General features: G+C 32.9%; 1 protein-coding gene across 1 annotated transcript; it reads left to right on the top strand.

Annotated features, from left to right (window-relative positions):
* Window positions 1-2,996: 2,996 nt before the first annotated feature.
* Window positions 2,997-23,106, top strand: LOC135122546 (transmembrane protein 164). The gene is made up of 6 exons (XM_064046790.1): window positions 2,997-3,217; window positions 3,466-3,785; window positions 3,841-3,957; window positions 13,882-13,960; window positions 14,011-14,111; window positions 19,759-23,106. Exons 2-6 carry the CDS (start codon window positions 3,471-3,473, stop codon window positions 20,008-20,010), a joined length of 864 nt encoding a protein of 287 aa, XP_063902860.1. The 5' UTR covers window positions 2,997-3,217; window positions 3,466-3,470; the 3' UTR covers window positions 20,011-23,106.
* The last annotated feature ends 4,877 nt before the right edge of the window (window positions 23,107-27,983 follow it).

Here is a 27,983-nt window from a genome sequence, read left to right as displayed (position 1 = left end):
TGTAGCTTAATTAATAATTTTAGTCCTCTGTTTTGAGGAAACAACTCATTAAAATTAAACAAATTTCTACGTGACATTCTTTCGACTTAAACAATCGTATGTCTGCGCACGGCATCACCTTGGAATTTGCACCCCCGCGGAGCTGGTGGTTCGAGGTGTCATTTACACCACTGGTTTTTAATATAAGTATAGAGGTTATCAAAAAACAAAATTTTTTTATAATTTTTCAAAGAAGCGGAATTTGTTGGACTGTCTAAGTAACCTTTGACCAATTTTTTTATTTACTATCAGCTTTCTTTTCACCATGCCTTCCTCTTCTACCGCTCCTTTTTGCTGTACCATTAACTTTTTCTTATTTACTCCTTGCAATTTCCAAAAACACACAAAATTCTACTTTTTGTTTAAGCTGTCTCAGATGTAGGTGTCATTGAATCGAGAACCTTTGTTTTTAGTGAAAGAATCGGCAGTTATCAACATTCAAAAAGCATGTTTTAGGAATAAGTCATATCGTTAGTCACTCTCTCGATGAGTTTATATTGATTAGAATAACTTTTAGTACCAGATAGACTAGATCAGAGTATTTCGGATATCTTTTGTAATTTTGACATAAATTTGTAAAACTGCTAATAAATAGCACAAACTAATGTCAAACCGATTAGAGAAAATGGATATGATTCTCATACGCCAAATATCGAAAAAATAGAAGAGAAACGAGAATAAAAAGAAAATTTTCCAGCAAAACAAACTAGGTATGTACATGTCTTTCTTATGCTTCGCAAAATATTCATGAAAAAATCAGGGTTTTTAAAAAAACTGAATGGAATGCACATATAAAAAATAAGAAACAAACTGTTGATGTTTTAAGAAACATTGCTGTCAAAAATGGAAAACTACTATCTACGTAAATTTTCCAACTGAATTTGGAAAAATTAAAGCAAAAGTCAGTGTATGTACCTACTGTATGCAGTCATTTTGTTATTCTTTACATTTAAAAAGCATCTTAAATCATTACTGAAAAAAAATGCATCACTTAGTTTACTCCATTGAAATAAAAAGTTGGTGACATTTAAGAAAAAATCAATACAGACATGAAAACAACGATATAGTGACTGTACAGTTTTTTAGTATCAATCAATTAACCTTCTATGTTCTCTCTTTTCAAATGGAGATAGAGATAGAAATGAGATACTAAAAGTTGAACAATTAAACAGAAATGGTGTAATTAAAATTTTTAAACACATTGGACCAAACGAGTTGCCTACTCGTAAAAATATACTTTATTTTATCTGAAAAGAAGAAGTTGATGTCATTACCAAAAAAACTAAGAACTATATAATACTAATTGTACATTCATTTTCTAAATTCCTTTGTATTAGTTAACTTTTCTAAATTTCAAATTTCTGGCTCTTCAAATAACTGAGATATGAAAGTAGAACAGGTAAACTGGAGAAAAGATTAATTCATTCCATTACAGAAATGCATATATACAACCCCAAAATTAATAACTTCACAAACAACATCAAAAAAAGCACATTTAAGAAGATTAGCTCGCATTCTGGCAGGATAAAACACGAGTAGGTAGACACCCTCACATCTTTTCATCTCTGTATTTTTGCACGAAGTTATAATCACTCATTGATATCACGAATTAGTAACAGTAATTTCACGAGTACTTTTCACTGTTGCCGGTGATAATTAATTTTGACATAATAAACTCATGTTTGTTTGCGTGACAACTACCTGACTCCGCAGAACGAGGACGGTTTCAAACCGAGCAATTATTGCCACGATAATTGCAACAACCAAATCGTTTTTTGTGACGACATTTAAATTCGCGACTATATGAAACTCACTTGTTATTTGTTTATGAATACTGCAAAGTATTATTGGTTTTTTAATTAGAAACTAGTTGAATAATTAACATCGTGTAGACAAAACTTATAGGTATAACCAGTATAAAACCCACAACAAAAATCGAATAGCTTTAAAAGTTCAAAAGCGTCACTTTATGTGTCTATTAACGCTGTTGAATCCACGTTTATGCACATCTCTAGAGATTTGTCCACTGCTGGTTCGTGGCGATAAAAGTTGTAAGTTCATTTATGCTGTTTTTGTGTGCTTAGGTGGTAGATTCTGATTCCCTAAGGAGATTGGACTTGCGTTGCTACTTTGTGTAGTCGTGAAACCATAAAAGACGATCGCAAACTTGGTCAGAAGCTTGCATATTTGATTTAATTCAATCGCAAATGGAAGAAGTAAAATATCACAATAATTAAACGACACATCACAAAAACTGATGACGTAAAGTAAAAAAACCGACGTCGTCATCTCAATCTTTTTTCCGAGCAAAGAAAAGAACACGATATAAATTTAATTCATTCAGATTCCATTTCTTTTTTTCCCTCTGTATAATTGCAAATAGAGCACGTTTTCTAAATTGTTTCTTTTTGTAGTTGACAAATGAAATGACGAGTATTTGGGATAAAGTCGTAGCACAAAGGACGAGTGTAAATGGAGATAAGAGCGAAGGAGCGAAAGAAAGAGAAACTTCTATACTACAGTCGAAGAAAAAAGAATTTCTAACACAAACTTGATGAAAGGTCAGATATTGGTGCCTCCAACCCAAGCTCTCACAAAAAATATTGCTGATATTCGATCCACTCCACAAATATTAAATTGAGCCATCGACCACAAACTTGACATTTTCTTTATTGTCATCGCTGATATTTTCCTACATCATCGTTTCAATTAGATCATTCTCCGAGATTTTAAATTAAACGAATAAATCAGCCTGCTTCTTTTCATGAAACGTTTGCTGAAAATTTCATAAACTACCGCCCTCCATACTTTATTATTAAGGGTTTCGTAAGCGAACAGGCTCTCCTGAAAACAAACTGTATCAGCAGGTTTCACGATGGTGTCGTAACGCTAGCTGAAACATGTAGATGGCGCTACGGCGAATCGTTCAGGTAAAGCTCCAAGCTCGATAGCGCATAGCTAGTGTAGCTTTACGTCGTCTCAGCAATGCGTGCTTTCTACTTTAATCAATCCGACTGCATTCTGACAATTACCTATCACCTGTGAACTACGTCAGGATGTTAATAGGACTAACCCTGACGTCTGGCTTTTCTAAGAAAGCCTTCATTCATCCATTTTAGCATAGGCACTCATGGACTGAAGACATACGAAACGAAAGAAAAATATAATGGAAAACAAGGTGAGAACTCCACTGACACAGTTACTTCAGATTCACAAATAATAAACGAAATTATACAAAATCCGAAATTAAAGTAATGGTCTGCAATTTTTGGGCACGGCCCAGAGGTCGCAACTTTTTTTCCTGATTCCCAGTACCCAAAGTTTTTCAAATATTACAGCTCATAAAAAAACGATTTTGGAACATTTTTTTTTTAATTCGGCAAGTTGTTTTTCGGTCGTAATATTTTCAACGATGTTTTCTTTTAGGTAAAATGATGGAGTGGGCATACAGCGGAGTAAATAAAACAGTGCCCAGAAATGCAGGTCCGGAATGCGCCGAATTCATGAACCCCATATGGCGACGCATCGAGACGGTTTTTGTCCTCGCATTTGCTGTGACTTTATTCAAATGGAGTTACTCCAGAATAAGCCTACCCACAGTGGTATATGTCCGCAGGGACCGAAGGGGTCGCAGAACACTGTTGGTGATGATGTCATTGATATGGGGTATGGAAATAGGCTATAAGTTCTCATCGCGTACTGTGATATATTTGTTAAACCCCTGTCACGTAACAACGGCTATACAGGTGATAATAAAGCAATCCATGAAGAGAAATTGACGAAAATATCTTTCCTTTCCAGATATATTTGTTAGCGGCTTCCCCCAGCAAAATTATTACGGCAGTATTTCGAGTACATTTAAATCTTTTAAATGGACCATTGTTGGCATTTTTGTTTCCCGAAACCGACACTAGAATAGTGAGTATGTCACGAGTTTACTACGAACAGTAATTACACTTTTGGTGCGCCTTAAATCAATAATCAAGCTCAAATGCTAAATGTCACAGTTAATCACAGTTCATTCTTAACGCCCGAAATAACGTTTGCATTTACATGTCGACCGATGATTTTTTATCCATCAGAACAGATTTCCCGAAGGAATTTCTTTCAGCTCTTACTCATATTAAATTTAAAAATATAATAACAATATGGATCGGGAGTTGAGAGGAAATTGCTATCATAAAAAAATCCCCTAACATCAAAGTAAATTATGACAGTGATTAATGTTAGCAGCTTGAGTACTCGTCATTTGCAAAAATGTAACAGGTAGTGAAAGATTTTTTTGCTTGATTCTATATTAACAGAATTAACTTCTTTATTCGATGTTTCAATTTTATTATGGATGTTTATCCGATATGACGCAACAACGAAATAACCCCAGATAAATGTTGTTCGGACTCTGAATCAAAATAAATTTGCAATAATGAATCTTAAAATCTATGGACAATTTTCCCTTTGCTGACCGAAAACACATAATTGTGTTACATATTCAGAAATTTCAATTTTACACCCTCATTATAATTAAAAAACACGAACGCTTCAAATAAAAAATACAACTCGCAACACTACACAGGTAATAATCACTAGCAAAATGTCAAATCATAACTTATTTTCTTTTTCAGTTCTCATGGCCAAGAGTTACATTAAAAAAATGTTTATGAATTAAAAAAAATACAATTAACACGCTACCAAGTTATTCCAAAATGTATTAAATATTTCTGGTATTTTTAAATCAATAAAGTTCACAGAAAGTTAATACATATGACGTAATACAGAAGCATGTAACTATAGTTACCAGATTGATACAAATCAACTTTCTTAAATTTATCGCTGATGTAATATTCTTTTGAAATCATCATGTGGACCGAATAGAAAGGACTAAAGTGATGTTAACTTTAAAAGCTAACATCTTTCACAAATAAAAAGTATGCTACACTTGATTAGTAATATACACGGTGTACAATAATCCCACACTTTAGACTGGTGGCTTATAACAATAAAAATTTACATTATATGAAATAAACAACAAACTGTTTTCCCCCTATTAACAAACAAGATATAAGCTAGATTCTAATTAATAATAATCAACGTTTTTCTTTAATCTCCTATAAACAAAATTTGACTATTTTTGGGTGTGTCAACATACATTTAATGATACCATATTAATTGTTCTGACCGATGCTTGGTAGTGGGGAAACAGACGCCGTCGCGTGCTAGTATTAGATCACTAAAGGAAATTCACATAAAGCACGCTGAATCCATGCACTGGAAGCAGGGATATCTACTGGTTTAATTTTTCTTTTTTTTCTTAACATTCTTTTATTTTGTGAAATCAAAAAAACTTTTTTCTTTCAAAGGTATGTAAATGGTTCTAGAGTTAGATATAAATATATAAATTTTAATCATGCAACACCATAATTTTATTCTATTCTAAGAAAATAGACAGATGACATGTAAACATAATCAGAAGCGAGACATTTTTTATTCAACTGTGAATGTCAACATTAAATTAAACATATCTACATTATGATGATGTTCTTACAACATGTCCTTAATCATTATTACATTATTGAAATAAAAGGAATATCTTTGTCCATATTAAATTGTTCTTTCGGCAGGACATGTATCTGCGTAAAATATAACGTTACATTACTGTCTTACCAGGGTTTTACAGAAATTATTATAATTTTAGGGCATTTATTTTGTTTATTTTTTTTAATTTTTCTAGATAATTTTTTAAAAGTGATAAACAAATAAAATTTTATATTACCATTAGTTAAATAACTAAATCAATATGTTTAAAAAAATCCATAGTGAAGCTTCTTAAATAAATTATAAATTTGATTCTGTGAACTTCACTTTCTTAGGATAACCTCTGCACGTCAAAATGGGGCTAGATGGATTAATTATTAAATCGTAAGTAGAGAGGCATGTCACACTATAAATTTAAAGTAACATATATTTGTTTTCATGTTCAAAACAATTTTAATTTGACGTTATCACTTTTTTGGACTGAAGATTAGAAAATTTTTGGTTAACGTTATATTATATCTAAGACAATCTTAAAGCAAATTTAAAATTACAAAGTAATCAGTTCCACAGTTTATGTGCAAAAGGACGGGCTGCTCCCAATCTGTCGACCCTATTTCCTTTATCCGGCGGTTGGGAAATGAAAAATACATATTTGTAACAAGGACAGGTTGATATACCTTATTTTGAAATTTAATAGGTCTTGAAATTAGTGCGCTTGTTAAATACGTCACGTAATAACGTCTTTATTACAAATATAAAAATTATCGCTTCCAAAATTGTGGAAAACGGATAAAGTCAGGTCAGGTCGGGTGCAAAATTGAGACAAGATTTATCTTTATGCTGTATGCAGCCTCGCTCAGAAAATTCAGGGTATGTTTCGGGTTTGCCGGATTTCAAATAACAAACTTCGGCACAACATAACTGATTACAGCAACACGTAGAATTCCACTATAGGTACGATTTTTTTTTTTTTAGATAGCAAAGTTTCTAGATAACAAAAACCGACTGAACACGAAAACACCATTCAAAGGTACATCCAGTGTAAAAAGCTAGATTTCCCCTTGTCCGTGCATGCCTTAGCATATTTTTATCTCCAAGTGGATACAACATTTTCTGTTTTCAGTTGATAAAACACTTTATATAATGAGCAGTAGCGACTCATGACCTTTTGAAATAGGGGGACACAATTTGATTGATGAATTAAATATGAAGATATAAAACAGACCAGTGGCAGCTCGTCATATGAGGCAAGTGAGGCGGCGCCTCACAGCATATATCTTAAGAACAGATTGACTTAATTTAAAATTAAAAAAGAGCTTTCAATGCATTTTTAGTTACAAAAATATGTTGAAATGGGAAATCTGTAGATGATTTTTTATTTTTTACGCTTTCTGCGGACATTTTCCGTTGAATACTGTACGATTTATGCCCCGAGTTCTTTAACTGAACCGGCCAGAGCAGCGGTTCACTTGAACCAACGAAGGCCAATCACAGACACGGATTTCCATGACTCAGCTGCTATGCTCCTATACATGAATTCGCTCGGAACTGAGGCGATATCTTCGATGCTTCTCGGCCAATTTCGGCGTACTAATTAAACCATTTTCCCATTTATTTTACAGAATGGTAGGGGTGCAGGGTGCATGGGTAATTAGCATAAACGTGAATAAAAGCCCACGTGTTGGTTTTTCGTGTTTTTGTCTCTTTCATAGGTACAGGGTACAGGTGAGTTAATGAATCCCGAGTACGATATTGCGATATTGTCATGTTGCTTCTTGAAACGCCGTTTTCACGGCGAACCGAGTTAGAACGTAAATTTTGCTAAATATCGAGCAGTCAAAACCGTTAATTCATTTAACTCCCATTGATAAGCAATAAAATCGTCAGTACTCCAGGTTTTTTAAATCAGCCTGGTACGAAACATATAAACGGCTCTGCCGTAGCCGTAATATTTATGCTGAAAGTCTATATTGTTGGCCGTGTCTACTCTTAGGCAATGTAAAAAACACATGGACGACGTCTTCGGGATGTAACGATTTAAAGAATTTCATCCGAAGTGCAAAGTTACTTGAAAGTTCCAAAGTACACATTAAAAGTGCTAGTTTAAACAAAATTTTGACTTGTAAAAACATTGTTGATTAAATGTGTTATGGGTGTTATTATTATTATTAGGACCCATTACTAACTTGGAAATGACCGGTATTCGGGCAAGACTTCTATCATTACTAACTACTAAGACCAAGTAATATGCATTATTCATATTAATTTAATTAAATTTATTATTGATATTATTATTGTCATACTTATTCTATCATCGCCTCACCACATCAGCCAGTCACGAGCCGCCACTGAAACAGACTGTTATTTATACCAATTAATAGACGAAATTGTGTGGCGGAAATAAATACAAAAATACATTCAATAAAAGTAAAAAAGTATTTCTCCACATACCTTTATTAACTCATTACTCAGGTGACACACAAAACAAAACAATTTATTTTTTTCACAAAAATGTATCTGTCTATTAAAATATCTATGAAAGTCTCCCATTTTGCCATGAACACTTTTTTTATTAATAAATTGGGGATGGCTCTCCCTAAATTTTTCACTACAATTTTATCGTCGTAAAACAGAGAACACTTTTTTATTAAATATTCAACTGAATTCTTTTTTTTTATCAAAAAATTTCACTCGCGCAGAACGAAAATTAACGCCCGTAGTTGAACTACTCCTAGTGGTAACTGTTTCAAATGTAACCCGATTCCAGCCAAATACAGCGACTAGAGGCGCGGTTTACATGACAACGATGTAAACAAAAAGTCTAAATGAGTCAACAAATAGAGCGAGATAAAAAAAATAGTTTTGATAATAATTATGACACAAACTTCCGGATAATTTTTTAAGTATTGAAAATTACTATTTTGTTATGTCCAGTGTGTTTGTAGACGTTGTAATTTTGAAGGGTACGTGCCTTTGTGCCCCCTGGCACTACCCGTTTTAGTTAAACACTTTTTCGTTAGCTGTAGTTTCTAGTTCCTTGCCAAATTTCCAAATTTACTTTCCACATTTTCTTGGCGTTTCCTAACATAAAATACCAGAAATTCTAGTCTGTCGTTTCATCTGTGAGTCGTCTATTTATTGTAAGATAATTTTCTACCCAGCCAATTACTTTTAAATTGTAAATATGTTCTCCTATATAAAAATAAGTTTCCGGCATCTTTTTTCAATGATCTTAGTAGGTACATTACTGATTTTTTCAAAACTGTCGCACAACTTTGTAGTAATCTGTTCACAAGCTCGTTGTACCTCGTGGGTTGCTTTAATTTAGACGTTTTTTGCTGTACATCCATTTTGATGCACTAAGGAACTTAATTTGCAGAAAGAATCTTCTATTGGACATTGTGATAAATTGGGATTTAATGACTAACATTTTCTAACAAAAAACTTTTTTTTAGATCATTTATCAAAATCCAGCGGCGATTAAATTGAATGTTTTTATTGCCCTGCTGTATATGCAGATAACTTCAAGTTTCTTCTAGCTATGATACGTACCTTCTTAAGTACTTTGCAAATGTACGGTTGAGTGTACCTAATTTTCTCATAGCATCATTTTGACTTTTTTTTCAAATTGACCTTTCGATAATGTGATATTTTCTGGTCTTTATCAGTATATTGTCAAATGTTCGCTTTAGTACACCTTTTAGTGCAAAATACTTCACTGCAAATATTTTGCCATGAAATTCATATTGTCGGTAAATCTTTACAATACGGAGACATAACTCTTCGTGTTTTGATGCTATTTTTATTGAACTAAACTGACAAAGAACGAATATTTTTATTTTGTAAATATTTGCCATAGACTAGTAACGTTTGTATCATATCTGATCAAATCACCACCAACAAGTGTAAAAATCATAGGGACATAAACTTTGTACAAAATTTTAACTATAACACATTAATCCGAAAACATTTTTTTTTTAATCAACCCTCACATGCCCTACTATTATTTGTGCTTTACTAGCATGTTTTTAATTTTAAGCACTACTTACACAATAAGTCTTAAACAACATTTCACTTAATAAATTATATAGGAATGAGTCACTTTATTTTATGATTAATATTAAGTACATAATAAATAAAAAGTACTCAAAAATAGCACACTAACTCTCTGCCACCTTGGACCCAAATATTGAAGACATAGTCCTTCAAAGTTTAATTTTTTCTTTTAGATATTTCACCATATTTTAATTCACTACTTAGTGCAGGATACGTGAAATCGATTGAACTCCACTTTATAATATCACAAAAAACTTACAAGTTGTTCGTAATGTACTTGACAACAGTGGCTAATTTTCCACCTATTTTGACGTATCTATTTAAATCGATATTTTGCTTTTGTAAGTGTTCAATTGACGTCAAGAATTTCTTAATACTTTTCTCGAACTTAGATTTAATACTGACAATTCGGCATGAGACTGTGCATTTTGGGTAGGCAGCGAGTTCTTTCGGGGGGTTTCGTAAGGGGGTTGACTATGAGTCTAAAACTGAGTTCTCGTTCGGCCGCCATCTTGAAAAGAAGGGTGCAACTAGTTTTTTTATAAATCTCCGTAACGGTGATTCTGACAAAATTTTTTGAAGAAAATTTTTTTGGATAATATAATTATCTACATAAAAGTGAAATACGTTGTAGCAACTTTTTATTCTTATAAATCTTATCATGAACATTTTCAATTTTATTTAATTATTCACATAATAAAATGAAGAAAATCAATTCGAAAAACTCTAGACTTATTATTTGAGTACTGATAACATTAATACAGTCTTTAGTATGTAGATGTAGATAAATACAATGAACTGCATATTTTGTTATATGTCAAATGGCAAACTTTTTAGCATTATGATGCTCCATTATTTTCAAAGAAAAGTAAATTACAAAATTCGGTAAATGCAAATAGTCAGACCTTTAAAATTCCCAAAACGAAAATATGAATGTTATCATATGCTATTGGGTAGTACCACGTACTGAACGATTAGAAAATAGGCACATTTTTTTGCTGAGAATTAAGTTTTAATAAAAGTAAGATAAAAAATAAATTAGAAATATCATGTAGATGGTAAAACGCGAACTAAAATTTGGCTAATCATCCCCACCATCAATGGGTTGACGTTATCTCCAAAATGTATAACATTAAATTTGTTAAATTTTAGAAAATAAGATACTCCTGCACTTGTGGTGTATAAATCCGTTTCAAATTTTCACCCTAGACATACAGACTTTTGGGAAAAAATTCAAAGCTATATAACAATATTTTGTAATTTAACTTTGAAATTGTAAAATCGAATGCTCTGAAACCTTGTAAATATTTTAAGATTATCGTAATCATGGTAAAACGTTAAACAAAATTTATTCCTTTACCGCCTCCCAAAAAAATTGATGTCATCTCAAAATTATGCTGAATAAATCCTCTCAGAAATATGCAAAATATTATGATTATACACTTGTAGTTAGTTTATCAATGTACTCATAGTTTTTAGAATTACTTACGCAGGGTGGCTCAAAAAATTAACGAAAGAGTTAAATTATTTTATTGATTAAATCAGGAACTGTAAAACCGAATGCTTTCAAATTTTGTAGGCGTTTTAAACTTATTATAATCTTCATAAATAAATCCTATCCAAAATGTGAAAAATGTGATGAGTCTAAGGGAAAACTCATTTGAAACGTATGCGCAACACGCTTCTTTACATTTGCTTTAACATTAGGCACATATCTTTATTTTAGCCTATAAGGGTTCTCATAAAAAATTCGTAATGTCAAATTTTATCATTATATCGAAAAAGCTGGATATGTTTTATTGTACTTCAGGGACGAGGGAAGTTCTGTCGAAATAATCTTCGACCAATTTTTTATTATTGGCGGACGGTACGACTGCATAAATTTTATTCTTATATTTTCTCCAATAAGTACTTGATTTTTGGGGCATTAAGACATTTATTATTTTCTCAAGAACACTTTCAATATGTGAAGGAACTACGAATGTGGTCATTGTACTGCTTTTTTTTAGTAAGAGGAACTATCTAATTATTTAACGTTATTTACGTGAATTTTAATGTCAACATTTTTCTTCTATCCCGGTGTTTCATTCATTTCTATTAAAATAATTTCTTAATTTTTCATGTTCTAAATAAATTTAAATAAATGTCGGCCCACAAAATCTTAGGCAGACATGTTCTTAAAGTTTTTCGAGTACTCGTGTTGCTCCGCTCGACTTTTTCCGGTCCTGGGTCCCAAATAACAATTTTTTATTAATACATTTTCGGCGTAACGTTAATATTTAAAAAGCTGCTAACAAAAAATATAAAAAACTAAGGGATGAAAACTTTTTGTAATTCCAATCATAAAGTTTTATCTCTTTCTATTTGAGAGGCTCAGAAAACTCAGTTTCATACTCACGACCTACTACCCTACGACATCCACAAAAAAGTCGCTGCGTACCCAAAATGCCCTTTTTTTAACGCCGAATTTACTGGACTACTTGCGAACTTACTAATGTACCACTGAATTTATCAGCACTGACAGCAGGTTTCTTTTTTATTTGTTATTTTATAAAAAAAAATACAAATTTTGCCATGACTTAAAACAATTATTTCACCTACAATAACTTTTAAATGATGCAGATTTTTAAAATATTTCAATTTTTATCTCCACATCATTTAATTTAAAAAGTCTTCAATTCTATTGTTTGTTTAAACACGTTTCTTTTTCTGCAGTTTTAATTGCAGAATTATAAGCGTAATAATACTTTACTCCTTCGAAACTTTTTTCTCTTGCAAATTATAAATCCAGAAATTGAATACTGTATTCATATAATATTCACCTTATCGGTCAAAGGATACACAGAGACGTTTTATTTTTTTATAATCTTTTGATAACAACTACAACAATTTTAATATTATTATTCTTGTTATCTTTACTGCTGCATTATTATGCACAATAACTTCCGTGTCTACTTGTTTACATTAATGTTGTTAATTCAAGATATTCAAGTGATATATTACAACATAAATAATCACACAAAGAGTTAGTAGAAATTTGCGACAAAATATCTTGCCCTGCTAGCACAGCAAAATAATATAAGTAAGTTAAAAAGTAAAAAAAAAATAACAATTACGAAACTTCAAAAGTAAAAGTATGTTCTAAACTTCACCGACGATTTTTATATACATTAGGTATTTATTGAATTAAACAATAAACACCTTAAAGTATTACGTTTTTGAAAACTGTGGAATTTAAACCTCCAAAAACATGCCATAAATAAATGTTAAGTTTGTACGGCTTACATGCTTGTACAGAAAATTCAATAAAAAAATCAGGAGCTCGTCAATGTTTTATTACAATGACGCACGAGGCATATTGTAGCTACAAAGAAAAAGTTTTTATTCATTCAGGAACCTAATCAATAATGATTTGCGTGATAATTTTGATTACTGCCCGTAAATGTTAGTCATATGAATGAATAATTTCTTTTTTAGTATGTGCTAACTTTATTACTACACAAAATACAATGACTCATATTAGAACGGTGTTTACATTATCATTACTATTACTCTGTTTTTCCTTCAAACATATTGGTAGCTACTTATTACATATGTACCGGTAAAGAATGGGAAAACTTGTCCATTATAGCTCTTATTGATTTCACATCTATTCAGGTATAGAAATTATTCAGAATATAGCTATTATAGTTAACCTACTTTGAAATTGATTTTCTACTTTTTATCATTAATCTAATCAACAAAAAAAAAAACGAAAATGAGCGACCATTCACAAGTTACGTTTTGTCCAGAACAGAGAAAGCGTGTTCCTGAAAGCGTCCACATGTACAGTTTCAATACCTAAGTACATATCAAAATTTAAAAGTTTAAATTAAAACAATTTTATGCAAATCCTAACTAAACGTGATTAATTAGTATTAACAGTAAGCTATGTAACCAGGAACTTCGTAAAATTAGTAGGTGGATAATGTTCCTGACCGGACTGGTTTAAATGGTCGTGTAATTGAAACGGAGTCCTTAGTAAGTAAAATGAGTCTAGAAAATCGATGACAGTGCAAGTCAAACAGCGTTAATTTACGATCTACACATTTTCACATTCATCACAAAAGAGAAAATATTTTTACAGCTTTGAAACACATGAACTAAGTATTTTACTGAAAATCATTTCTTGTTATCAACATTAATGTCACTCAAACACAAATCTTTCCGCCTTCCTCATTCTTTTTGTAACTTGTTTGTTGTTCTGATTTACAGTTGCCATTAGAATCTGCGATATATTGGATACAACATGGAATGATGTTTGTCGTGCCTTATTACCTGCTTAGATTAGGAGGTAAAAGTATCTTATAAGGTTTCACTTTAACTGACAATCAATTTTCTCAGGGGTTTACAATGTTGAGAAGTTTTCCGACGTCAGTTGGAATGCTTTCAGCTACAGCATTAACGTTATCTATCATTTTGCATTTTTACAAACGATCGCAATTGTACGTATATTAGAACTGTTGTTCAGAAAGTTTATAGCATTTTAAGGAAAATGAAAAACCACTTACTATTAAATTCAACTAAGGCGCCTCCACGCCCCCATATACCTCACAAGTTTTAATTGATCTGCATCATCTGTGATTTGTTAAGAAAATTATTATTAAAATGCATCGCATTTTCGTCTATTCTCTAACATATTTAGTCATATTCATGATCTGTACACATTTTGAAAATTTAACAGGTGTACATTTTGAAAATGTAACAATGTTGATACATTTATGGTTCTATTGTTTAATTTCTTGTAAAATAGCTAACAACTCTCTGAACAACTATACACAAAATAACAATAAGTTTTGCTCATGCACTCTTTATCAGTAAGCTGCACACAATCACGGAAAAGTATATTAAGATCTCACCTTCATGAACTTTTAGAAACGTAAAAATTAATAAATATTGAAAAAATGGAACAGTGATGGAAATTAACGTTTCATAAAAATAAATTTTTGACTTTTAATAAAACCGAGACTCGTAAATCATAGGACGCTATTCTTCTAAACGAAATAAGACATAATATATAAGTTTTAGTATACCCAAAATAAGAAACAGAATTCACAGTGTGTTATACAAACACAAGACAAAATCGTTTAGATTATTATAAATGTCACATGTGTTGAATCAGTTTATAATCGAGTCCATAACGACCATTGATTGAACATATGTTGTATAAAAAAAACTTTTAAATATCATCAATTACCAGTCTGTATTCTTGAAATTTTATACAGTGCACAATTGAAAAAAAAAGGGAATTACAGGAAGCAGCAAAAAACCGTTAGAATAAACATAAGTAGCTACTTATGTTCAACTTATTCTAAATGCCTTGTCTAACTAACCGGCATGGAAAACCGAACGCCAAGAACGAGTTAGAATTTTATAATGATTTTAACACCACATATTTACAGAGGGTCGGTGACCAATCGATAAAAATTTCAAGTTAAAACATGAAAGAAGTTTTTATTAATAATGGGTTTGACCACCTCTAAGATGTATGCACTCACTGACTCGTCTTGGCATAGATCTGATAAAATGATCAATATCCGGCTGAGGTACCGCATCCCATGCGAGCTGCGCCTCATGTCGTAAAGCTTCTAGGGTCTGTGGAGGATCCATTCGTTGTGAGCCTTCTACCCATTACATCTCATACATGTTCAATGGGTGAAAAGTCAGGTGAACGGGGTGACCATGGCAAAAGATTGACTCCAACAGCTTCAAATTGATTTAAACTAAAACGTGCAACATGAGGACGGGCGTTATCCTGTTGAAAAAGGGGGTCGGGAAGCGTCTGAAGATATGGCAATGTTGCCTCTAAGAAAGACTAGAGGCGACCTGCTTCCATGCACTATAGCACCCCATACCATTATCTCCACAGTGCGATGCACATGTTTTTCCATTGCAAACTGCAAATTGCCCCGTCCTACTCTTCGTTTTCTCAGCCTTACCCGACAGTCATGCATTGCCAAACAAAACCGGGATTCATCACTTAGATGATGTTGTTAGATTCAGCATCCCAAAGTTGTCGTTCTGTGCACCAGAGTAGCCGGTCACAGCGGTGTGCAGCCGTGAGCGGAAGCACATAATGAGGACAATACGAGAAGTCCAAAGGACCGTATTCACCTGGGAATCGTTCGTATTGTGACTAGGCGCCCTGTCTCAGTCAACTATTGATCTCGAATTGATCGGCGAGTTGCAAAACGGTCTCCTAAAGCTAAAAGTCGAAGATAATGGTCTTGACGATGTGTTGTTTACTGTCGAACACTTGTGTTTCTCGATCTTCATTATCGACCTTCCTCTATCCAACATTCTGAAACGGTGCTTGCGCTCCTCAGTATTATTGCCCCCATTTCCCGGAACGATTTTCCAGCTTCTCTCAAGCCCACAATTCTTCATCTATTAAACTCGCTAAGTTGACTGAAATTACGACGTCTACGTACAGGAGGCATTTTGTAAGAGTAATACAGAACCTGCATACACCAAATTCGATGACAGTGACAATAATAGCCACATACGACCTGATCTTTTCTTCCATGCTTTGAACAAAAAAGATTAGAGTACAGAAAAACTGTCCTCTCAATGCGACCCATATTATTATTATTTCTTATACAAATACTAATATCTAACTTATATACGAAGTTTGGTCAAAAAATTCCAACTCGTTCTTGGTGTACCTTTTTCTTATTTCCCCGGCACACACTCTCTAATTGTAGCCTTTATGCCGTAGTTGTCCACTGGTCTTTCTGTCTTCTAATAAACTAAATACCTTTTTCAGCTAGGTATTCGTTCTTCCTCGGTGCATAATGGTGGAGCTTGTAATGATAAAAATTTGACCTAATGTCGATCTCCTTTGTTTATTTAAACGGTTCTTAAGAATTCTCACCAACACTTCGTAGATAAAACTGGAACCGTTTAGTCGCCCTTTTGGTTGTGGAAGTATGGAATAGTCTAAACACTGCTCCACTCTTTGGCATTCTCTCGCCTTCCCAAATCTTCAGTATTAGTTTTTACATACTTGATGTTTCGTACATTGTCATCTGTTTCATTTTCGCTTTCATCCAGATGCTTTTCAATTTGTTCATCTTCGCTTTTTATAGTCCTTACCATACATTTCGCCTTAGTTTTCCAAAACTAAAGCGATAGTTTATTTCGCTTGGTGTCTTGACAAAAAATTTTTAATCCGTTTTTCCCATACCTTTCTTCATTTTCTAATAACTTCTTTCGTTTTGTCACATGTTTTTGGTGTTCTTCTCGTTATTTCATGTACCTCAACGCGAAAATCGAGAAAAAAGAAAACTTATACGTAGGAAAACAAGAAGTTCATGATATAACTAGTGGCAATGCGCAAAGAGGACCATATACATAATAAAATTTGCTGTTTGAAAGGAATATATTGACAGATTTAACCGCAAAAAAATTCATAAGGTTACGTTGAGGTCCCCGAACGATAAAACGACTACCCAAATAAATCATCTCGTCAGAAGGTCCCCGAACGATAAAACAACTATCCAAATAGATCATTTCATCATAGACCTAAGACACGGATCTGATCTACTACACCTGCTGGCATTTCGAGGTGCAAAGATGGGCTACAACCAGTACCTTTTGGACGCAAAGTTAAGTGTCCGGATTGGAAATGTGAGGAAGGAAGGTTGTAGCCCTCGTACAACGTCCTATACAGAATTGCTAAATAATGAAACCATCACAGAGCAATTTAAAAAGAGGAATACCGTAAATTAACTAGAACTGACGAACAGTCAGTCGGTTAATGGGTTATGTAATCTTGGTAAAAAGGTAATTAAGTCGGTGGCTGGAAAGGTTCTAGGTCAGTCAAAGGTGAAAAGATGTGACTAGTTCGACCAAGAATATCATGAAGCTATTAGGAGAAAAAAATGCAACTTATCAGCTAAAACTAAGTAAAGTAAAATAAGAAAAAGAAGGACAAAACGATTGCAACTAGGAAGAAGAACACGAGGGAAAGCAATCAAGAAGCTGCAAGACTGCAGGAAATGATAATATACCAGCAGAGCTAATCAAATTTGGAGGTACGGCACTAGTAAAATTCCTACATACATTGATTGTAAGAATATGGACAACTTGTACTATACCCGAGAACTGGAAGATTGGCCTAATATGTCCAATTCATGTCCAATTCATAAAGAGGGTATTGAAGCGACTAAAACACGCCTGTTGAGACACTAACAGAAACGTATTAAATTTATTGGAGTCCGGACTGACAAATCCATTATAGACCAAATAAAAAATAACGAAATTTGGGATAGATGCATTTAACACATTTGTTCACTTTAATTCGGTTTCCAAAAGAAACCAACTTTATGAAGCTACGAGAGAAATGAAGACCCCAAAAAGGTTGATGCAGCTTATTAAAATGGCTTTGGCCGATATACCGTGTTCTGTTCCTACAGCTTTCAAACAAAAAAAAACCGCATTGAAATCGGTTCATCCGCTTGGAAACTACGGTGCCACAGACAGACACACTGACAAACAAAGTTATAACACCCGTCTTTTGCAATCGGGGGTTAAAAAGCGGCCGAAAATTGAGGACTTTGTATATTTACAATTATATTTTTAGATTCATTAATAATAATCAGCGAAAGTACGCCAAACGACGAAATTAAGAGAAGAATACTGCTTGCAAATAAAGCTTAAGACCAAGAAATATTTTTACTCAAGAGACAAAAAATCAAATCTATATAAAAAAACGTTAATCTTTATGTCTCGCAGACGAGATGGATGAACTGTATTAGAATGGATATTAAAAGCCTGGACTCGAAACTAGGAAGAAAATGGCTAAAGGAACGAGACAACTGAGGAGGTCAGGACCCACTAAGATTGTAGTATCAACGAAGAAGAAATAAAAGAAGAAACAAACGTTTACTTTCTACATTCCATGTTCTTCGTTAGTGGCTTCATTTTCCTCTCCCTTTGGTGTTTCCGTTTTCCTTTTGTCACCTGCCGGAGTCATATTTTTTACCCGACTTGATTTTTGCCAATTTCTGCAAATGGAAATTCTATTTCCAAATTCCCCGTGTACTTGTTTCTAACATACAAAAACCTCTGTTGAGATCTTGCATGGTTCCTTTGTGCTTCTTTATCCGTACCTGTATTTCTCTCTTTTTTAGGGTCGGGTTATCACTGACATATTTTGTTCAATCGGTTAGCAAAACGGTTCTAGATAAGTTTTCTGACTGCTAAATACTACGCTTTTTACCAGACTTTATATTTCCTTGTTCTTCATATTTTAAGCTCTAACATCACAGAGAAGAGATGAATGGAAACCTAAATTCGAATTTGAAGAGTTCTTAAAAACAAAATATAAATATTTAGTTCATAAAGGGTTTGATCAATAATCCATCATCAATATTCAATTATATTCCATGTTAATAACTCGAAAGGTAATGAGGTAAATAGATTTTACATTAATTTACATAATAAAAGTATTTTTTTGGTTGAATGGCAAATAATTAAATTTACTGAATGGTGAAACATTATTACTGCTGTGAGATTTATCTCTATTCATACTTACATACTGTGATTAATAGGTATAACATTATTCTGTTTCATTAACCAATAGTGAATTAATTTAATTAACATCAAAACAGCAATTATTGACTATCTGGACCCATATAATTCCATCACATGTTACACTATACGAGTCTGAAATATTTAACAAAGCTTTTTTTAACAAAGCAATCTTCATGTTGGATGTCTTTTACAAAACCATTCTAACAGGTTTTAAGGTTTTTTTTACCAAAACTTTAGAATTTTCATAGAAATATAGTAACTGTAGCTTTCGTTTTTAGATAAGTGTAGTTCTATTATAGAACCCCTACATAAAAATTATCGCCCTTGCTGAAAGCATGTTTTTTCCATATCTAGAAGAGTATTAGTTTTTCTACAATCTTTTATACAGATATAATGCGATTTCATATGAACAAATCGCTAGATACAGTGGAGAAACTGATACCAAAAGATCAGAAAGTAGAAAAAAAATATGTTAGTAGAAAAACATTTGCTCGTTAACATTTCAATATAATTTCACTGTGATATCGAATATACTAACAATCTGTAATTTTTTAGCCAACTGAAGTGAATTTGAACCACATGTTATGTCCGGCCATATTGGATCCTTTCGAAGGTCAACTGTATAGAATATGTGCAGTAGTGCATCAAGCAATACTCTGTCCAGTACTGAACAAATTGTTTTGCCTAATAGCTAATTTCTTTTTAACTAAATTTTGGATGACTAAAGTAAAAACAACGTTGTATTATGAAGTCATGGATGCAAACGGTGGTGCAACAGACACTGGAAATCATCAACATCGTCACTAAATTTAGGTAGAAATAAATAAGTAGAGAATACAACGTACTACCTGCAGTTGGAAACCATACATAAAATAGTGTAAGAGTATATCAGTATCAACAACTTTTTAAACTTTATAAGAAGGATTTTTTATTAGAATGTAGGACACACTGAAAACTAGACCTCAATCGTGTGTAGAAACATTTTTTTTTTATCAACTTCTAATAAATTTTAATAATAGACACTGAAATAGCAGCTTTTGATCTAGGATCAATCGTCCCATATACAACTAGTCGACAGTAATAAAAGTTACATAATTATATCTAATTAAATTACAAAAGTTAAAAAGTAAACCATGTTTTAAAATTTTATTATAGCAACTTATTAATAAGAATACCTAAATACACACTTTGCTCTAAGACGTATGTATTGTTGAATGAGATAAGTAATAAAACCTTTATGAGTGAGTATCATTATTAGAATTATTACTTGCCTTCAAGCTGTGAAATAAAAATTATTAAGTGCCATAAATCGCCTATAACTTCTCGTACTACTTGGTTTTCTTCGCGGTCTAAGTATACTTTTTAATTACTGTTTTTAATTAGGAATTATGGAAATATTTACGAAAGTCAGTTTTATGGCAAAAACAAAGTGTAGATATTTGAAATTTAAGTAAAAGTTGACATTGTTCCTACATTGTAGATATTTTTCAATTAATTTGGCCATACAACAGGAAAGTCACAAACCTGGTGATACTATTTATCCTAAACTAGACAACGACAGGCCAAATATTCTTTTTTAAACTACCCGCGTATGTTACTTTAGGAATCTGTATATCAAGATGTAACACTATCTGGCCCGCCTTAGTTTTCTTTTATAAACACCTATAAGTCTCTATAATGTTAAAATGTTTGTAAAATTAGAAGCAAATTCCATGGAAAAACACCAGTCGTTTCTAATACCCAAAACTTAAGAAAAAATCTCATTTTTAATTTCTTCATTTAAACATGAACAGAATTTATATTTTCAACAAACATATAAGTTGCGGCTGTTACTTAGTTAACTAGCATTTGTATTTTGAAATCTGATGATCGTAATTTAGTGATTGCTTCTAAAGCCTACTGTACACGTATAAGTTTTCTTCCAAGTTTGTCAGCCTATCTGCATCCAAGTCGTAAATGTTTTCAGTTGTCGATTTTTAGACACATGCTTTAAAAGCTTGTACAAACATTTGTAGTGTTTATTATGTGACAAGCAAATTTGATCGCAACGGTACCACCTAAGATTTTTAAAAAACTTCTAAAAACTTGTAACATAAAACTTGGAAAGAAAATTTATGATGTTGTTAGAAGTAAAACTTGTGAGTATACGTTTAACAACACAAAATTTATTTTCAAAGTCAAGCAGAAGTACCTAAGCCGTAACAAAGCAAACGTGAAAGTGTGGTATAATAACAAAAACACACACACATTCAGTTATGTTTTCAAAGAAAACGAATGATATATGCAATCATTTCTAACGGCGGTGGGTACATACGTTCTTAAGGTGATCTACACCTTAAAATTATATCAGTTTTGTACCTGTATAAAACTGTTTCCGACCAAAAAAAATATATTGGTCGTCATATACTCGCAGATGCATCAAAATAATGTTTGCAAGCGAAATTTCAGATAACAGTTAATTATGCAGAATACAAAAATAAATGAAGAATTTCGCAAAAATTCCAAAATTTTGTCTTCTGTTAATTAGGTAGGTAGCTTTTTATTTCCAATCTAATTATAGTTGGAATATCTGCCACTTCCGTCCAAAATACTTTGAAATATATCGCTGAGCTTTTATCAGACAGTTGGGTATAAATATAAATTTATCTTCGATATCTACTCAAAAAATGAAACCTGTCGAAAAACGTGACATCAAAATTTTGTTCTACTCAACACTTCACTGATTTTAAAGTAAATTACTTTACGGCATTAAATGCCTTCTATGTATAAAAACGAAAATAAAGAAGCTCAAAATGTCAGATATTTTCATTTTGTTTAGGTAATTTTTAGTAGTAAATACATAATGAAGAAATAATAATCACTGTCATTGGAGTTTAAGCTTTAGCTCTAACATAATACCCATACTTAATTAAATAGAAATCAATTTCATATGCCACTCCTTCTGAATTTATTGGTCTCTCACCATTTATATATTTTTTATTTATAAAAATCATCTATATCCTGGAATTCTGAGTTATTTCAAATGATCCACTGACAACATGAAGAAGAAACATTATAAAACTATTATACTTTTGTAAGATCAATCCTCATGTTTACGGAATGAGCTTTCCTGGAGATCTCAGTTCAGACTGATAATATAAAAAGAAGTAGGTACTGAACAATTTAGAAAGAACTGCAAACATACTCTATAATATAATTATATTACTATACCTAATTAACAAAAATTATTAATGTAACTTTTGTGTATTGTCTAACCAATGGACATAGTTTAAAGTAAGCAAATCGAAGATGTTACTACCAACTGTAAATTGTAAACGTAGACAAATAGTTCCAGTTACTGAAATATCGCTTGCAAAATTCTATGCACTACGCTCACATACCTACGTAAACATATTATTCATAGCCATTACAAATAGGTTAATCTCTGGTTTGCGATTAATATAATTTATTAAATTAATGTTCAATAGTGCATTACCAAGTTGTTATCATGCTAAAAAAATATCATCCGATGTTAGTTTCTTTATCTTTGTTTCTGCTTAATAACGATATGTATGTTTATTAATAATTATGTGGTATATAACTTACATAACGGCTATATTATATATTATGATATGTGATTAACCATCTACATGTTATGTTGTGTATGTAATTTTTTACGTAGACATATCTACTACAGTTAATATACCTAATATTTAACCCAAAACTAAAGTACCACTCGACAAGCAGATTATTAAAAAAAAACATACTCATTAACAAAATGTTGAAATTTAGTAGATATGTCACACAGAGTGTACATTTAAATTTATTTGCTACTTTTTAAATTTTGTAAATGAAAACATTTTTTATCAAAAAAAGTGTAATTTTAAACTATTGAATCTAGTCAATGACTCACAATAAATGCAAATATCGTTACAAAACGAACTTTTTTTTTCAACTCCTTTCTTTCTATCGTACGGATTAAGAAAATTTGAACTGAACTGTCAAGTCAATATTTTACGTTCAAAAATGACTCCACTTCAAATTTTCTTCTTCACACGAATTTTGTACAAAAGATATGACTTTAGGTAAGTAATTAATTATACGTCATACACTCAACACATGAAACGCTGATCGACTGGTTAAAGTTACTCGAGTTTCTCTAGATGTTTACGCCAATTTTTCGCCATCCCATAAAATCATCAAGTTTTGATCCAAACAATTCAAGACGGTGTGATGCCACCTCTTCTAAATTTTGCTTAAGTACGTAGTGCCCGAGTTTTTGTTGGTGGCCGCAGCAAAAATGGCTCCTTAGATCCCCAACCTGTGGACGACCGTTTCGGGAAGCTGAAGGATTAAATTTGAACACAGGGGATTTCACTCCATGTGGTCTATTAATACGTCATTAATACACGTTGTACAAGACACGATAAGACAACTCGTCGAATACGTAATTCTTAACTACGGGCGCATGACGATTATTCATGCTTAATTACACGATAAGGGCTAATAAACAAAGCCTAGACATCCTAGAGTAAGTGTTTAAAAAACATCAGTTTTTGCAATTTTAAAACCCGGTTTACAGAACCTCAATTAAATATTTAATTGCGATTTAATTTTAAACACGGCGTTAAAGTACCATGTGACCGACTTTACGCCAATCAGACGTCGCTAATGGGCTTGTTAAATACGTGATCAACTTAATCTCAGTTAAAATATTCTATAAACTGGCCCTAAGACTTCAAAAAGTTTTAATTTTGTGTTTATTTCTAAAGTTTATTAAAAGTACTCATTATAAATGTTTGTTTTATTACTGCAGAACTAATATCAGATTTACAGCGATCCCAAATTGGGCGGTCCTTATTTGCCGCAGGTACCTTAGTTAGGTACCTTTTTTCAGTTTGTACTCGTATGTCGGCGTAATATTATTACATAATGTATATTCGATAATATAATATATTGTTAGGAAAGAAATCCATACACCGCCCCGGTACGACGCCTATGGGTTCTAGTATGTGCGGCGATGATGACTCATCGTCCATGACGGCAGCGTTCTGTAAAGAAAAGCCTGGAAGCGGAAGTCGCGATTGGCAATCCAGAAAGACCTCAACAATGGATGCGACATAGAAATAAATTTGAAGGTTATGCAAAATCTCGTCGGAGAAAATGTGGTCTTAATGGATCGAAAACAAAAGATGAAGTGGAACATCAACTAAAGAGTTCGAGAAATCAGTACAGAAATGTATGGAAGATAGAGTGAAAACTATAGAAGGTAGGATGGAGAATAAAATGAAAAAATTCGAAAAGATAATGAGAAATGCAACAACTAGTCCATGTAATGTGATGACGCCCCACAGAACAATTCAACCACCACCTATGATGGTCAGACGCCTTCATCATACAAGAAGCAGTTCGAAGCAGCAGACACAGCGAATCTCTGGGAAGAAGAGCAAAAAGCGACAGCTTTGGTAATAGCTTTGCGAGGCAGAGCGCTGGAGATACCACGAACTCTATCTGAAGAAGATAGAAACAAATACAGTGCTGCCCTAGAACTTCGATTTGGGGATGAACATCTGAAAAAAGATTTTGCCGCCCAAGTCAAAACAAGAATACTAAAAACGGGGAAATCTCTGCAAGAATTTGAAGCAGACGGCAAGAAATTGGTACGTCTTGCCTACTCCGACGCACCACCATTGTGCTTAACAATCTATCAGACTGATGACACCATCAACAGCTTAACTTTTAGTAGTTTCCACAATAAAATGTAAAATTTTATGGTCCTGTTTTGAATTTTTTTCCAAAAATCTGCATATGCAAGATTACAAATATTGACTCATCACTTCATCAGTTACAAAATGTAGACGAACATTTTGCAGATAGAATCCTGCAAAATTTTCAAATGACGTCACCAGTTTTTTGGGGGGATAAACAGATAAGTTCTGCTTACAATAATAGAACTGTTCCTCACGTTCGTGATGTGTGCACATATTCTGGGAGCTGGCGATTTATTAATGTTTTTTGGATGTATTTCTTCGATCTACTAGTGTCAGTTATTAGTGTTATCACAGTAGTTTTGCCTACCGACTTTGAATTTTAGTTAACAAAGAACTCTTGTCATAATAACAGTTTACGTTTTCATGGTTTTTTAAAGACTTATTTTTATTAAGAATCTCATCTGGATTGGTTTCTCTTTCAACGCTGCCTTTTGATCCCTTAAAGGATCGGTAAGTTTTAATTTTAAGGCAATTATATTCAGAATCGGCATATTCTCAAAGTATAGCTGATATTTTCGTGCGTATGTATACATATCAGGCTTTGCTTAACCTCCTACCGAAGAAAAAGCGTGATTGCAGCACTTTTTGTTAACAAAGTCTGTTGATTTCAGTTTCGTGGCAACTTTTTTCGGAAAACGCTCAAATTCACACTCTGGTGTACTTAAATCGTCTCTCCAGAAAGAAAACAATTTGGGTCAACATTTTGATATCTAAAATTTGAACGTAGACTGGTAAGAATTTCAGAAATTCCCGGTAGATTCTGTAACACCAAGAAAATGTCCGACTTTAAGCTCGAAACTGTTTTTTTTCTTTTCGTTGATTTCGGTAGTTGAGCCTTGTAGTCTCGCCTTCTGTGCAAACTGAGTCTCCTGGGTGCACACAGGTGTATGTAAATCGTCACGTCAGTTCTGACGCTTATAATATAAGTAAAAGTCAGTTTCACAGCTTAACTGCCAAATACATATCCCAAAATGTGAAGAAAATATCGCGCGACTTGATGATTGAAAGAAATTTTTGTGTTGGCAATTCTGAATTATTGACAGCAATGTTAACATGTCAGTTCATATTTGTCAACTTTGACAGGATCGTGCCTAACAAGCGTGATGAGATGACTTGGTGCCCTAAATTTCATTTTGACAATACCAACATACGTAGTAACTCGGCATTTTCCTACTCTAAAAGCTGTGAAACGTCAAAAAAAAATTGGTCTAAAGAGTTTACACAGTACTTCCCTCGCTGTCGGAAATGTGACGACTGCATGCCTATTATGTTTTTTTTCGCAGTGGATTTCAAAGAATTCGGTTGTGTAGTTCCTGATTAAATCAATAAAATATATTTACGCATTCATTAATTTTTTTGAGTCACTCTGTATATGCAAATCCAAAAAATATGAATGGAGTGATAAATGACAAGTACAGGCTCATCATATTTTGTACATTTTAGATATGATTTATTCGGCAAACTTTCGAGCTGACGTCATCAAGTTTTTGGAGGGGATAAGCAAATATATTTTGACTAAACATTTATTATGCTCTTTATAACCTTAAAACATCTGCAAGATGTCAGAGCATTCCGTTTTGTAGTTCCTGATTAAATCAATAAAATATATTTGCGCATTCATTAATTTTTTTGAGTCACTCTGTATATGCAAATCCAAAAAATATGAATGGAGTGATAAATGACAAGTACAGGCTCATCATATTTTGTACATTTTAGATATGATTTATTCGGCAAACTTTCGAGCTGACGTCATCAAGTTTTTGGAGGGGATAAGCAAATATATTTTGACTAAACATTTATTATGCTCTTTATGACCTTAAAACATCTGCAAGATTTCAGAGCATTCGGTTTTGTAGTTCCTGATTAAATCAATAAAATATATTTACGCATTCATTAATTTTTTTGAGTCACCCTGTATATGCAAATCCAAAAAATATGAATGGAGTGATAGATCACAAGTACAGACTCATCATATTTTGTACATTTTAGATATGATTTATTCCACAAACTTTTGAGCTGACGTCATCAAGTTTTTGGAGGGGATAAGCAAATATTTTTTGACTAAAGATTTATGATGCTCTTTATAGCCTTAAAACATCTGCAACATTTCAAAGCATTCTGGTTAGCAGATTAAAAATTAAATTTCAAAATGTTGTTTTATAATTTTGATTTTTTTTCCAAAAATCTGGACGTTTCGGGTGAAAAGTCGATTCAGAGTTGTAAACTACATGTGTAGGACTATGTTATTTTATACAATTGAAAACCCATTTACTATGTACAATTTTGAAGTGACGTCATCGCTTTAGTGGTGGGGATGATTAGACAAATTTTGGTTAGCGTTTTACCATCTACATGATATTCTTAATATAAGTACAAAATTTCACAACAATCGGTCGAGTACTTTCGGAGATTATCTGTCTAATAAAAATCCGGGACAACAGACGGACAGACGGACAGACGGACAGACGGACAGACGGACGGACAGACGGACAGACGGACGGACAGACGGACAGACGGACAGACAGACGGAAATGGGAGACCTATTTCTTCGTCTTCTAGGGGTCATGAAAGATCGAGAAAACGTAAAAGTAGAGAGTCGGCCGACGGACTCGATTACAATACTTCCTTTGCTTACGCTCGGGAAGTAAAAATTGGTGGAAAGTTCTTTCGACAGAACTTCCCCCGCACCTAAAGTGCAATGAAACATACCCAACATTTTCGAGCTGAGTTTTTTCATTACATAATTTTGTGATGACGTCATTAAATTGCAAAATGTTTTATAATTTTTTATTTTTTTTTCCAAAAACCTGGACGTTTCGGGTAAAGACTCAACACGGAGTCATAAACTACATGTGTAGGACTATGTTATTTTATACAATTTAAAACCCATTTACTATGTACAATTTTGAACTGACGACATCACATGATACGGATGATTAGACAAATTTGGTTAGCGTTTTACCATCTACATATTCCTAATATAAATACAAAATCTGACAACAACTGGCCCAGTACTTTCAGAAATTATCT

This window comes from Zophobas morio, unplaced genomic scaffold (assembly GCF_036711695.1).
Source record: "Zophobas morio isolate AGI-343-1 ecotype UQ-CSIRO unplaced genomic scaffold, CSIRO_AGI_Zmor_V1 ptg000005l, whole genome shotgun sequence".
In the NCBI taxonomy this organism is placed as follows: domain Eukaryota; kingdom Metazoa; phylum Arthropoda; class Insecta; order Coleoptera; family Tenebrionidae; genus Zophobas; species Zophobas morio.
This window is presented reverse-complemented; position numbering and strand designations above follow the sequence as displayed.